Raw genomic sequence first — 14,792 nt, 5'->3', positions numbered from 1 at the left:
AGACTAAGGGCCCTACAAAATCCTGATACAGACGGGGCAGCTGTCTTAGTACAGAATGGGCAGCCAGGGGGTGGTAGCAAGAATTAGAGATCATGACAGGGTTGGGGGTACCCTGAGAAGTCCAAGTTTGAAAGAAGTTGCAGTGAAAGTCAGAAAGCAAAAATCAGAACGTAAAACTAGACTGAAGACCAGTGGGGCAAATGCCAATATACAAAGCCTGGAAAGTCTCAGTGCTTGGGTTCAGAAGCTAAGTCAAAGTAGTGTTTCTCCTTTAAAGTTTAGTTCTCCCACCAACTCTCACAAACCACACCTCTGTCATCCTAAATTGTTGACACTCCTCTTTTCCTTCAGGGGAGGCTGCCTTATACTTGGTGTTAATTAGTCAGGATTCTCCAGAGAAACAGAACCAACAGTGTGTGCGTGCGCGCGTGCGTGTGTGTGTGTATGTGTGTGTGTGTGTAGAAAGAAAGATTGATTTAAGGAATTGCCAATTATGGAGGCCACCAAGTCCTATATGTATATATACATATGTATATATATATATGGTGGCCCATTAGGCAATCCTAAGCAGGCTTCATGCCATCAGCATGCTAGCCCCACGTAGGGCTCAATTTCACAAATCATGAGATCATGACCTGAGCTAAAATCAAGAATCAGATACTTAACCAATTGAGCCACCCAGGTACCCCAGGAAGTCAGTTTTTTATTCTTTAAAAAAATTTTTTTAATGTTTTATTTATTTCTGAGAGAGAGAGAGAGAAAGAGAGGGAGAGAGAGAGAGACAGCATGAGGGAGATACAGAATCTGAAACAGGCTCCAAGCTCTGAGCTAGCTGTCAGCACAGAGCCTGATGCAGGGCTCGAACCCACAAACCGTGAGATCATGACCTGAGCCGAAGTTGAACGCTTAAGCGACTGAGCCACCCAGGTGCCCCAGTCAGTTTTTTATTCTATTTAGATCTTCAACTGATGGGATGAGGCCAACCCACATTATAGAGGGCAGTCTGATTTACTTATTTGCAGTTGCAATGTTAATCTTATCCAAAGGCATCCTCATAGAAACATCCAGAATAATGTTTAACCAAATATCTGGGCACTATGGCCAACCATGTTGACACATAAAATTAACCATCATACCCAGGTAATAATTATAGCCATTTATTAAGCACTTATTTATGTACAAAGTATACAGCCATCTCCTTTCAGTCCATAACACCCACAAACTGTTTTTTTTTTAATGTTTTTTAAATTTATTTCTAGGAGAGAGAGAGACAGGGTGAGCAGGGGAGGGTCAGAGAGAGAGGGAGTCACAGACTGAAACAGGCTCCAGGCTCTGAGCTGGCAGTCAGCACAGAGCCCGACGCGGGGCTCGAACCCACGAACCGCGAGATCATGACCTAAGCGAAAGTCGGATGCTTAACCGACTAAGCCACCCAGGCGCCCCTCCCACAAACTAAGTTTAATGTTCTCACTTTTAAATAAGAGGAAAACAGTATTCGAAAGATTTTATCTAAAAGTTCATAAAATTCAGAAGCAATCAAAACCATTCTCATCATGGCTAACTTCAAAGAAGTTAAATTAATCAATTTGACCAGCATGGGAACTAGTTCTTTGGTCTTTCCACATTTTTCAAACTTCTCAGAACCAGGTTCCAATAGCCTAACAGCATGACCTTTGACCAAAAAAAATCATTGCTCTCTTACTTTGTGGCTGGCAAACTGCTAAGCACTTCACATTCATTACCCTTTTGAATCCCTACAGCAATGTTGAAATGTTACATAAATCCATCAAGATTGGGTTTTGCCAGTGACAGAAAACTCAAATAACATTGGGTAAGACAGCTAAAATTTTACGTCTAACCCTCCCACCCCCCAGATAAAGTCTGAAGGTATCCAAACTGGTAAATAGCTCTACTGTCATAACTGGCCTAGGTTCTTTCTATCCTCATGTTCTGTCGTCTTCAATAGATCACTTCCTCCTGATGATCTGAGATAGCTATTTAGCTCCAACCATCATGTCTCCGTTCCAGTCACCAGGGCGACATGAAGAAGATGGATGTGCCCCTGTCCTTGAAGAACAAGTCTAGGAGGTCGCATATACTACTTTCCCTTTCACCCACCTGGGTGGGTCAGACCTTGTTGCAAGGGAGGATGGGAAACACATTCCTTTTTCTAGGCAACAAAACACACAGTTGAAAAACAAAAAAAAAAGAAGGGGAGAAATAATACTGGGGGGTCCCCCCAGTATTATTTCTCCCCTTCTTTTTTTTTTGTTTTATCAAGGTATTATCAAGGCCATTTCTAGATGAGATATCAAACCACAGCAGTGAAGTAGAGAGCTCTGAAGTAGGAAAAAAGAACTAGTCACTTATAATCATTATGTGGGAGAGGGAGCAAGGATTCAAGTCTGAGTTTTAGAGTGATTTTTAAGTGGGCTTTTTTTTTTTAAGCTCATTTATTTTGAGAGCGAGAGAACACACGCACATGAACAGGGGAGGGGCAGAGACAGAGAAGGATAGAGAGAATCCCAAGCAGGATCCGCGTTGTCAGCACGTAGCCCAATGCTGGGCTCAAACCCGTGAAACTGTGAGATCATGACCCGAACCCAAATCAAAGGCCAGATGCTTAACTGACTGAGACACTCAGGTCCCCCCAAGTGTCTTTTTCTTTTAATTTAAGTAACCTCTTCACCCAACCCCAAGATCAAGAGTCACATGCTCTTCCAACTGAGCCAGCCCTGCACCTCTAGAGTGATTTATAAAAACAAATTCGAATGGACTCAAAGTTATCGCAATAAGAGTGTCACTTATTCCATCTCAATCTGATGCGCTTTTTTAAGTGAGAGAGATGGGGCCGGCGCCATTGCCACTCCACTGTTTACACCCACAGCCTGCCTTTTTCTGTTCCAACCTGAAATCTAAATATGCCCATGTAAGTGTGTCAGGCCTGGGAATTTCATCCAAGGTGTGTAGAGGTGGGGGAAAAAAGATCAGAAACTAGGGAGCGTGCAGTTCCACCACGCTACTCCTCCTCACTCTTGTCATTGGAATTTTACCTGAAGGCCGAAGGAGATACTTCCAGAGCTGTCCCTGCCACTCAGGTTTATCCCCAATCCCCAAAAACTAGGATGAAAGTCATCTTGTCTCAGGATGAGAAAATAAGTTTTATTGACAAATATATATGCTGATAGCCAGCAGTCCCCTAGGGAGAGACACATATGTGCCTTCTAAGATCCAAACTGCCTCCTTGGGGTTAATCCCAAGTAGCCCATCCAGTTGGACAAAGGTCAGAGAGCTACTGTGAATCAAAGTATTGATATCTGGACAAACAAACGGAAAAAGCTTTGGTCCCAGAGCAATTAGGTGCAACTTATTTGGGGGCAAGCCCAGCTTCTGTAGGTGGACTTTCAGATGTTGGGACCTGTGACCACATTGATTATTTATCTGAATTGCCTATTATGAGTGGAATGTTTTTCACCCTCCTACTGTGGCGGTTGTGCAAGGAATTTAGAAGGCCTCGAAGCCAATTCCAGATATTATTTTTCTGATTGTCATCATCATCTCTTTCCTGTTTGACAGTTTTAAACAGTCGCTTCTTTCTTTCTGAGGCTTTCATGCCAGTGACTTTGAAGATGTTATTGCTCAGCTGGCTCATCCTGGAAGTAGAGGCAGACCCGAGGTAAACATATTCGTCAAGTTTTTTCAGGGTAGTAATGACCAAAGCCTGGATAGATTCCACAGGATCATTCCTCAGACTTCCAATAGCTGAAACCAGAAAGGAGGTCAAGTCAGACTCTCAGTCTCCAAGGACTGTCTACCCAAACCCAATTATTTTCCACCCCATAAACCAGATTATTATTCTATAACTTCACTTAGAATAATTTTCGTCACTGTAAAAGTAATACTTTTACTGTAGAAAAATGTCTAAATAGAAATCATTTTTTTAAAGGAAAGAAAAATCACTCACCTCTCATCCAGAGCTAACACTTAATATTTTCATACCTATCCTTGCAGTATATTTTTTTAAGTAATCTCCGTGCCCAACATGAGGCTCAAAGTCATGACCCCGAGATCAAGAGTTGCATGCTGTGCTGACAAAGCCAGCCAGTGACCCCTGCAGTATTTTTTTAAATACCGAATATGAACACTTCTTTTTACAAAAATAAGATTTACATTTTTTCTTCCCACAAAATATTCTTCTATGCACCATAATATACAATCACATGGTTCTATCATAATTTCTTTGATGAACTCTCTATGAATGAATAATTAGGTCATTTGCAATTTTTCACTGTTATAAGCAATAACTATTAATTCTTTCAACAGCTATTATTGAGTGCTTACTACCCCGAGCCAGTATGCTAGGTGCTGGGGATACAATGGTGAACAAGAAAGATTCCCCACCTTTAATTTTTTTTAATGTTTTATTTATTTTTGAGAGAGAGATAGAGACAGTGTGAGCAGGGGAGGGTCAGAGAGAGGGAGACACAGAATTGGAAAACAGGTTCCAGGCCTGAGCTAGCTGGCAGGACAGAGCCCAACGCAGGGCTCGAACCCACGAACTGTGAGATCATGACCTGAGCCAAAGTCAGACGCTTAGCCAACTGAGCCACCCGGGGCCCCAAGATTCCCCACCCTTAAGAACATAACATTCTAGTGGAGGAAAGATAAAACAAACAAGCAAACATAAATGAAGTATGAAGAAGGAAATTTAACATAGTAATGGCAGTGAATAACTGGGAAGGACCTCTTTAGATAGGCCAGTCAGGGAATGCCTCTCTGAGAAAGCAACATTTGAGCTAAGATGTAAGAAGCCACATGAAGAGAAAGGTCAGAAGCACTCCTGAAGGTCAAGGTCGGGAGGGGGTGCTTCTATTCACAATACAGAAAGTAGCCAGTGTGGCTGCACCTTCTAGTGAGGGCGGTGCTATAGGCTAAGAGGGAGAGACAGTCAGAAGCCAGATCAGCCAGGGCCTTGGGGCAAAGGTAGGGCACCAGACTTCGACCGGAAAAGCAATGGAAAGCCACCGAAGGGTTTTAAGCAAGGGGTGATATGATTCTATGTACATGTTTCAGAGAGAATCTGGCTTCTGTGTAGAGAAGTGTAGAGAAGAGGCAGGGGTGGGGGGTGTTAAAATGGTCCAGTTAGGGAATGGCCTGCAGGGGGGCTTAGATCCAGGTGGGAACAGAGGGATGAAGACTGGGAATTACTTAGCATGCAAAGAATAAAGAGAACAGGATGAATCTTGCCTCAAAAGGGCCTTCAAGCCCAGCAAAGTCTACAGCTTCATATTGATCTCATTTGTACTTAGCACAGGAGGGAGACCTGGGCTCAAGCTACACAGTAAATATGTAAATCCTGTGAAGAGCCATCTCTTGATCACAAGGTTTGTCACATGCTAAATAGGGGTGTAAATATAACCAGAATTACTTTTGTTGGGGAAAAAGTCCCTCCATCTACGTCATTTAGGCAGTCTTTCTGGGAGGCTGGCCGGGGTGAGGAAGGCAGTTCTCTGCTATACTGAGGAGTCTAGGGTATTCATTTTAGGTGTACTTTCCCTGAAATTCTCCAGTCACTGGGAATAGGGCTCTGCTACCCAACAGAGACCTCAGTTGTAAAATANTTTGAAAAAAAAAAAAAAAAAAAACAAAATGAGGAGAAGGCAACAGAGGTAGAAAATGTCGTGGTCAGAAGCCAGAGTTAGAGCCCTAATGGGACACATGCTGCTACCTGGTCACTAGGGGGCAGGAGAAGGCATGGCTACTCTCAGCAGCAGCTAACAAACTCATTCTTCCTTGACCAGAGCTCTGAACACCCTCTCTGCCAGCGGCTGCCATTTCCCTACCCCACCTCGGTCCTGAAGCCCGAGTCAGCTCCACACAAAGGTTTTGTGGGACACGTCTGTGCCCAGCAGAGCACAGGGCTTTCCACGCATTTGTATCTGCTACTTCGATGGCGTTTAAGATCAGCACCATTATCCTCATGATACAGATGAAGAAACTGAGGCTTAGAGACAGTAACTCGCCCAAGTTCACACGGCTCATTATCAAGACAGCCAGTATTTGAAACTGGGCTGGCTGACATTGGAGCCGTGTTTTTCATTACAAATTGACTTGGAAGAAAGGACCCTTAAAAGTCATTTACTTAAAAAAAAAAAACACTTACTTCACCACTTTTTACTTTCTATATAAAGAGCTGTGAATAAGCCAGAAAGGAAACAAAAGCTTGTCAAAATGCAGTTGTCTGCTAGGCATTTCCCCTGAAGAAAGAGCCACCATCCCTTTAAAAGCAGCATATCCAGAGTATTAGCTTGAAGCAGGTCCCAGGAAGGTAGGTGGGTTCCAAGCAGAGGCGGGTCCCTGAGGACAAGCATGTGCAGCACTAGAACAGTGACAACAGCAAAGCTGTGGCGCTCATGTCAGGCCGTTCTGGCACACACACACTCTGGTACACGCAAGGATTGGCACACAGGGGCAGGGATGTAAAGGCCACATTCTCTCCATCTTGTCTCTGTACCAAAGGAAGCAAAGTGTGGCATGGAAGATAATGATGAACAAAGAATTCAAACGTCATTTCCATTTGGCACTGGAAAGGGTTACGCAGGCACCACTTATCACAAGCACCCTGAACCTTTCCCCACCCCCCCTCAGAAGAGTTGAAAACTGTGTTTCGTGAAGTATCCCTACCACCCACAGCAAAGTCCTAAACCTTTACCATGGCCGAAAAGGCGGGCAGGATTCTGGCCCCACTGCTATTCTCTGAGCTTCATCTCCTGTCCTTCCTTTTGCTCACTCCACGCCAACACGCTGACTTCTTGATCTTCCTTGAACATGCCAGGTGCTCTCCCCTCAGCTACTGAGACGGTTCACTCCCTCGCTTCCTCCAGGTCTCCGCTCCAATGCCCCTTCTTGGTACCCTGCCCTCTGACCCTACGATCCCTGGCCCTGCCTCACTTTCTCCATAGTGCCTATCGAACACATGTACTTGGTTAAGGCCCTACCCTCCCCCACCGGAAGGGGTGCTGCACCAGAGCTGGGACATCAGTTCTGTTCACTGCAGTATCCCAGGTTTAAAAGAGTACCTGGTAGGGGTGCCTGGGTGGCTTAGTCGGTTAATATTCCGACTTTCGCTTAGGTCATGATCTCGCGGTTCGTGGGTTCGAGCCCCGCGTCGGGCTCTGTGCTGACTGCCAGCTCAGAGCCTGGAGCCTATTTCAGAGTCTGTATCTCCCTCTCTCTCTGACCCTTCCCTGCTCACACTGTCTCTCTCTCTCCTAGAAATAAATAAAAATATTTAAAAAAAAGAAGAGTACCTGGTATACAGCAGGTTTTTATAATTAAGAAACTAATTTAATTGAGACCAAGGGCAAAAGTACCTCCCATAGCAAACATAGGTGTGGCTGTTCGACTATTTTAGGGACGGAAGGATTTTGCAGGGGAGGTAAATTTCTCTTCTGATATACATTGGGAATATCAGCTCTTCTTCCTCCACACCCCAACTCCTGTTCCCTCTTTTTCAGGATTTTGGTGAAATTAAAGGACAATGGAGTGAGCACGCATTAGTGCAAAGGTCCCTGAATTGAAGGTGCCTGGGTGGCTCAGTCAATTAAGTATTTGACTTTGGTTTAGGACATGACCTCATAGCTTGTGGGATTAAGCCCCGCATGGGGCTCCATGCTGACAGCATGGAGCCTGCTTTGGATTCTTTCTCACTCTCTCTCTCTCTCTCTCTCTCTCCCCCTCCATTTCTCTCTCTCTCTCTCTCAAAATAAATAAATAAACTTTTTAAAAAATTCACTGAATTGGAAATTCTAGCTCTGGCTCTCCCAGTAATACACTTCTATGATCTTGGACAAATGACTCAGCCTCTGAAATTAGGAGGGCTAGAGATTAGGACTAATAAAAGCTTTTCTGAAGTACCCCTAACTTCAGGGGCAGAAGACAATAAATGGGTAGCCTCAGAGGTCTGGGTGAGTTACCTGAAGTATCATATGTTCTACAAATCCTTAGAACTTCTTTTATCTTAAAAATTCATGCATAATTTGCATTCTACTCCGAAACATGTCCATTGTTAAAACATTTGTGTAATGTTTTAATTTTAAAAAGAGTATCATTTAGAATATATACTAAAATGTTTATAGATGAATAATATGAAGCCTGAGGTTTGGTTCAGAATAAGCTGGCAGGGAGGGGTGTAGGTGGAGAAACAGGAAACAAGGTAACCATGAGTTGATATTTGCTGAAGCTGGGGGACAAGGTTGGGGGCGATTATTAAACTATTTGCTAAATCTTTTTTAAAAAATGTTTATCTATTTTTGACAGAGTGAGTGGGGAAAGGGCAGAGAGAGGGGGGACAGAGGATCTAAAGCTGGTTCCATGCAGGGTTCAAACTCACAAACTGTGAGATCGTGACCTGAGCCAAAGTCAGATGCTTAACCAACTCAGGTGCCCCTATTTGCTAGGCTTTTAAAGGATGCTAAAAACTACTTGCTCAACATCACTCATCATCAGGGAAATACAAACCAAATCCACAAAATCAAAACCACAACGAGGTACCACCTCATACCCATCAGAATGGCTAAAATCAACAAGTCAGGCAACAACAGATGCTGCCGAGGATGCGGAGAAAGAGATATCTTTTGCACGGCTGGTGGGAATGCAAACTGGGGCAGCCACTCTGGAAAACAGTACAGAGGTTCCTCAAAAAATTAGAAATAGAACTACCCTACGACCCAGGAATTGCACTCCTAGGTATTTATCCAAGGGATACAGGAGTGCTGTTTCAAAGGGGCACATGCACCCCAATGTTATAGCAGCACTATCAACAATAGCCAAGGTATGGAAAGAGCCCAAATGTCCTTCATTTGAATGGACAAATGATGTTGAATGGATAAAGAAGATGTGGTTTATATATACACAATGGAGTACAACTCAGCAATCAAAAAGAATGAAATCTTGCCATTTGCAATAACATGGATGGCTATTATGCTAAACAAAATTAGTCAGTCAGAGAAGGACAAATATCATATGACTTCACTCATATGAGGACTTCAAGATACAAAACAGATGAACATCAGGGAAGGGAAGCAAAAATAATATAAAAACAGAGAGGGGGACAAAAACATAAGAGACTCTTAAATATGGAGAACAGAGGGTCGCTGGAGGGTTTGTGGGAGGGGGGATAGGCTAAATGGGTAAGGGGCATTAAAGAATCTACTCTTTTTTTTTTTAAATAAAAATGCATTTTATTTTTTATTTTTTTTAACATCTATTGATGTTTATTTTTTTTTTTTACAAATAGTTTATTGTCAAATTGGTTTCCATATAACACCCAGTGCTCATCCCCACAAGTGCCCTCCTCCATGCCCATCTCCCCTCCCCCTCCACATCCATCAGTCTCAGTTTGTTTCTCAGCATTCAAGAGTCTCTCATGGTTTGCCTCTCTCCCTTTCCCCCACCATTTCCCCCCTTCTTCTCCCCCATGGTCCTGAGGAATCTACTCTTGAAATCATTGTGGCACTATATGCTAACTAACTTGGGTGTATGTAAATTTTTTAAAATTTTTAAAAAGAATGCTAAAAACTAAAAGAAACATCTTAAATCAGCCAGAGAAAAAGGATAGACTGACCTGAAAAGGAACAAAAATTAATGACAGCAGGCTTCTTTTAGCAACAAAGAACACCAGAAGACAGTAGTCTATCTTCCAAGTACTGAGAAAGAAACTGTTGGTCTAGAATTTAGTCACTAGTAGGGGCGCCTGGCTGGCTAAATCAGGGGAGCATGCAACTCTTGATCTCGGGGTTGTGGGTTCGAGTCTCACATTGGATATAGAGTTTACTTTTAAAAAATAAAATTGTTAATTAAAAAAAAAGAATTGTGCCACTAGTAAAGCTACCTTGCAAGAATAGGGGTAAGAAAAAGTCATTACAAACAAGCAAAATCCAAGAGAGCATAACACCAAGATACCAGCACTAAAAAAACTTCTAAAAAGTGCACTTCAGGTTGAAGGAAAATGAAGGATAGTCACAGACACAGAGAGGAGTGGAGTGCATATAACGCTGCAGTAAACCTCCACGTTTGTGTAATGTAACAGGAGTCCTAGTATNTGGAGGAGGGCACTTGTGGGGATGAGCACTGGGTGTTACATGGAAACGAACTTGACAATAAACTATTTTTTTTAATAAATAAATAAATAAATATATCTTGGAAAAAACAAGTCCTAGTATCTAAATTCTGGGGTATAAAAAAAGAACTAAAATATTCACTAACAAAGCCTATAAGTTGGGAGGAGTGGTAATTGGAACTCATGTCAACACAGTAGGGGAGGTTAAAATGTTTTACTCTAAACCCTGTGAAGCTCAATATGCATGATAAAAGCCTATTCTCTGGTATCCAGCCTGGAGAAACACACCCATATACAAGGAGGCATTTATAAGAATGTTCATGGTAGCATTGTCTGAATAGCATAATACTGGAAATGATTTAAATAACGACCTACCAAGAGTTGTAAGATTGCAGTAGATCTGTATGTAATAACATATTAAGTGGGAAAAAAGTAAGTTGCAGAAACTGTTGATATTTTATATATATATATATATATACACACACACACAAACATATATTGCACAAAGTGATATATATAACATATCCTATAATATATTACATTATATATCATGTGTTATATAACATATATATCCTATGTGTACACAACAAAAGAATACAGTACTACATAACAAACAGGGGAAAAGGGGAGAGGAGTCAGACTTGAGGGTGAATAGAAGTTTACCACCCAAAAAAGAACTTTACCCTTATCAATAATGTTCCTACTTTTTTTTTGCAAACAAACTATATTCATGCACTCCTTCTGTAAATATAAATTAATTTTAAAATATTTTACTACAATAAAAAAGAACACAAAGCTGCAAGTTCTTTAAGGGACAGGGAGTGTCTCCCTTGAACGCCACTGTACCACCAGCAACTGACAGCACGTGATTAGTGTTGAGGGACTGGAACATTTTGGTTAGCAATGCTTTTCTCTAAGCAGCACGACAACGGGTGACTTGTTTTCTTCCTCCTACTTCTCCCTATTTTCTTCTTGTCTATATAACATTTATAATGGTAAAAACATACTTTATTTAAAATAACAAAACATGTCCTTAAGGGATTCCCCTGCCTCCTTTCTGTCTTGCCCCATGCCTTGTGGTACCCAGAACCCAGTACAAGGCCCGGACTCACCATTCTGTAACAGCTCCACGTCATCCTCATGTATTCGTTTCATGTTTATCCTCTTAATTGTTAATCCTAAAGATAGGACAGATATAAAGTCCTTCCAGAATTCCCGGACCTTTGGGCCACCCTTCCCCCGCTCTGTAGCGAACAAGGAAGCATGTAAACCAGTTCTAGCAAGAAATGTTTCTCCAAGATGCATTGTGGCCCACGTATCAGTGTCCCAGTGAAAGAGCAATGCTCAGAGCAGCTTGACCCAGGAAAATGTTGTTGGCAGATGACAAGTAGGGCATCAACCCAGGATGTCAAACTCCATGGGGTTCCCACACCAATAGGAAAATGAACAAAGGGCATGAGGCAATTAATTTGCAAAAATAAAATATGCATTGTCAGTAAACATAGGAAATTTATATTAATCTGAACAACAGCAAGCTACCCTTTTCACCTATCAAATTGGTAATGATTGTTAAAGTACTACCCAGGGTTGGCAAATATCTGCAACATGGATATGTACATGCAGTACTGGTAACAATGGGAAATGATTGCAATTTTTTAGTGGGCAGTTTAAGCACCAAAACCCTTAAAATTGTGCCTACCCTTTGGGCCCAGCAATTCTACTTATTACAAAATTTATCTTGGGGTGCCTGGACGGCTAAGTCAGTTGAGCGTCCGACTTCAGCCTAGGTCATGATCTCATACTTCATGGGTTTGAGCCCTGTGTCAGGCTCTGTGCTGAGAGCTCAGAGCCTGGAGCCTGCTTCAGATTCTGTGTCTCCCTCTCTCTCTCTGCCCATCACCTGCTTTGTGCTCTCTCTCTCTCTCAAAAATAGAAAATAAACATTAAGAAAAAGATTTTTTTGAAGAAATTGATCTTAAAATAATCATGATGGCATGTAGAGATTTAAGCATGATGTCCCTGCTTATAAAACCAAAAGATGACACAGTCTCAATATTCAAAAATAGGAACTGGTTAAATTATTTCATAAATCCACCCGTAAAATGGAATTAATATTATGCAGTGATTTAAAAAAATGTTGAAGGGTATGTAATGGCATGTATTTGTGATAGGCAAGGGAAAAAACAGTTTACCAAACTTCGTGGTTTTTAAAATGGCTATGTAGGAGTGTGTGTGTGTGTGTGTGTGTGTGTGTGTGTAGTGTATTCTTAGGGGAAAATTCTAGAATGTTAGCAGTGGTTAAATCCAAATGGTAGAATTTCTGGCATTATTTATTTTCTTCTTTTTTGCAAATCTGAATTTTTTAAGTTTTCTAACATGGACACACACTATACTATTATTATAGTTTGAAACAAAAATATTTTTGAAAATCCATGGAGTTCCAGTGGAAGCAATAGTTGTTTCCTTTTCAAATGTATATGGTTCTCTTCCCCACAAAGCAGAGCGCAGTCAGTGTGGGTAGACCCACATAGAGCAGGGCAAAGGCACAGAGCCTTCACTTCCTCCTCCAGCCTTTCTAACATGGATTTCTTTTCATGTTTATTTATTTATTTTGAGAGAGAGCGAGCGAGAGAGAGAGAGAGAGAGAGCTAGTGAGTTGTGGAGGGGCAGAGAGAGAGGGAGAGAGGGAGAATCCCAAGCAGGTTCTGCGCTGTCAGTGCAGAGCCAACATGGGGCTCGATCTCAGAGTGAGATCAAGACCTGAGTCAAAATCAAGAATCGGATGCTCAACCACCTGAGCCACTCAGATGCCCTTTTAACATGGACTTTGAGCCTGGGTCACAGGGCAGCCTCTCTAATCAGGTCAGGGCTAGGGAAGGAAGGGACCTGTTTCAGGGCACCATGGTTCTGGCTTAGCCTTGTGGAAGGTCAAGGAGGGCTCCCTTGCTGAAGAGAAGAGGGAAGAGCTGCCAAAGAGAGCATCTTACCTATGAAGTTGATGGCAGCTGACCGTAAGAAGGACTGAGGGCTTGTCAGGAAGCCGAAGCTCTGGGACAGACATTCCCCCACAAGCTGTATTTTGTTCGTGCCCACCTGCAGAGCCAAAGAGGGGTAGTGCTGACCAGGAGCTGATGGTGGGAGGCCCTGGAAGCACTACTAGAGGCCCCCTCACCCTGTCCACAAGCAGCACTGCTCTGTCCAGCTTCAAACTGGAACCTCAGAGATCCCTACCCAGCGACAGGGCGGACACAGTAGGGAGTTCATGGAGAGGATTTTACTCTTTCGTACTAATGTGATAAGGGGAAACACAACTGGTGTGGAGTCAGGGGACCCAGAGCTGAATACTGACTCTGACATTGCCTTCGGTTTTCTTTTCTTTTTTTAAAATATAATTTGTTGTCAAGTTGGCTAATGTGTAGTGTATACACTGTGCTCTTGGTTTTGGGGGTAGATTCCCATGGCTCATCACTCACATACAACACCCAGTGCTTATCCCAACAAGTGCCTTCTTCAATGCCCATCATCCGTTTTCCCCTCTCCCCCACCCCACCACCTACCCTCAGTTTGTTTTCTGTATTTAAGAGTCTCTTATGGTTTGCTTCCTTCTCTCTTTGATTGTAACTATTTTCTCCCTTCCCTTCCCCTTTGGTCTTCTGTTAAGTTTCTCAAGTTCCACATATGAGTTAAAACACATGATATCTGTCTTTCTCTGACTGACTTATTTCACTTGGCATAATATCCTCCAGTTCCATCCACATTGCTGCAAATGGCAGGATTTCATTCTTTCTCATTGCCAAGTAGTATTCCATTGTATGTATAACCCACATCTTCTTTATCCATTCATCAGTTAATGGACATTTAGGCTCTTCCTATAATTTGGCTATTGTTGAAAGAACTGCTATAAACATTCGGGTACATGTGGCCCTATGCATCAGCACTCCTGTATCCTTTGGATAAATTCCTAGTAGTGCTATTGCTGTATTGTAGGATGCTTCTATTTTTAATTTTTTGAGGAACCTCCACACTGTTTTCCAGAGCAGCTGCAACATCACTCATTATCAAGGAAATACAAATCAAAACCACATTGAGATACCACCCCACACCAGTCGGAGTGGCTAAAATTAACAACTCAGGAAAACAACAGATGCTGGTGAGGATGTAAAGAAACAGAAACCCTCTTGCACTGTTGGTGGGAATGCAAACTGGCTTCAGCTTTCTGATGTTTAACAGTGGATACGAGACTTGCCCATCCTTCCCAGAATTGCAAGGCTCCCATGGGATAATGGATATAAAAGTACTTTGTAAACTGTAAAGTGGTCTATCTATGTAAGGCAATAAGCACCCAAATCCATAATATTAAAATTGCTAATGTTAGTTCCTGATATACTTGCTTAGCCCTTAAATATTTACTTTTCAACAAGAATTCCTGACCTTGACCCTGTTCATGACTTCATAGGAACCACAGACCCTAACACCATGACTACTGACCTAAAGCCCTGATGACTCCTGCCTGCAACCTCTTCCTACCAACTGTAACCAGAAAACCTCTGCCGCATTGCTGTCTACTACCTCATATGGCCTCCCTAGCCTCTGAAAGCAGAGACTGGGATACTAAGAGAATCAAATATGAAGAACCAGGGACTGGCATCCCAAATGTGCATTCTCAGATTTT

General features: G+C 42.4%; 1 protein-coding gene across 1 annotated transcript in view; it reads right to left on the bottom strand.

Moving 5' to 3' along the window:
* Positions 1-3,154: 3,154 nt before the first annotated feature.
* LOC144227426 (maestro heat-like repeat-containing protein family member 1) overlaps positions 3,155-14,792 on the bottom strand; it is an 80,269-nt gene continuing 68,631 nt past the window's right edge. Inside the window, exons 40-42 of the mRNA XM_077759025.1 lie at positions 13,108-13,213; positions 11,233-11,298; positions 3,155-3,762 (exon numbers count right to left, since the gene is read on the bottom strand). Of these exons, the coding sequence (XP_077615151.1) occupies positions 3,434-3,762; positions 11,233-11,298; positions 13,108-13,213 (501 nt within the window). The 3' untranslated portion in view covers positions 3,155-3,433. The remainder of the gene's footprint in view (positions 3,763-11,232; positions 11,299-13,107; positions 13,214-14,792) is intronic.

The sequence above is a fragment of the Crocuta crocuta genome, unplaced genomic scaffold (genome assembly GCF_008692635.1).
Source record: "Crocuta crocuta isolate KB4526 unplaced genomic scaffold, BGI_CrCroc_1.0 scaffold72, whole genome shotgun sequence".
Classification (NCBI taxonomy): Eukaryota; Metazoa; Chordata; class Mammalia; order Carnivora; family Hyaenidae; genus Crocuta; species Crocuta crocuta.
This window is presented reverse-complemented; position numbering and strand designations above follow the sequence as displayed.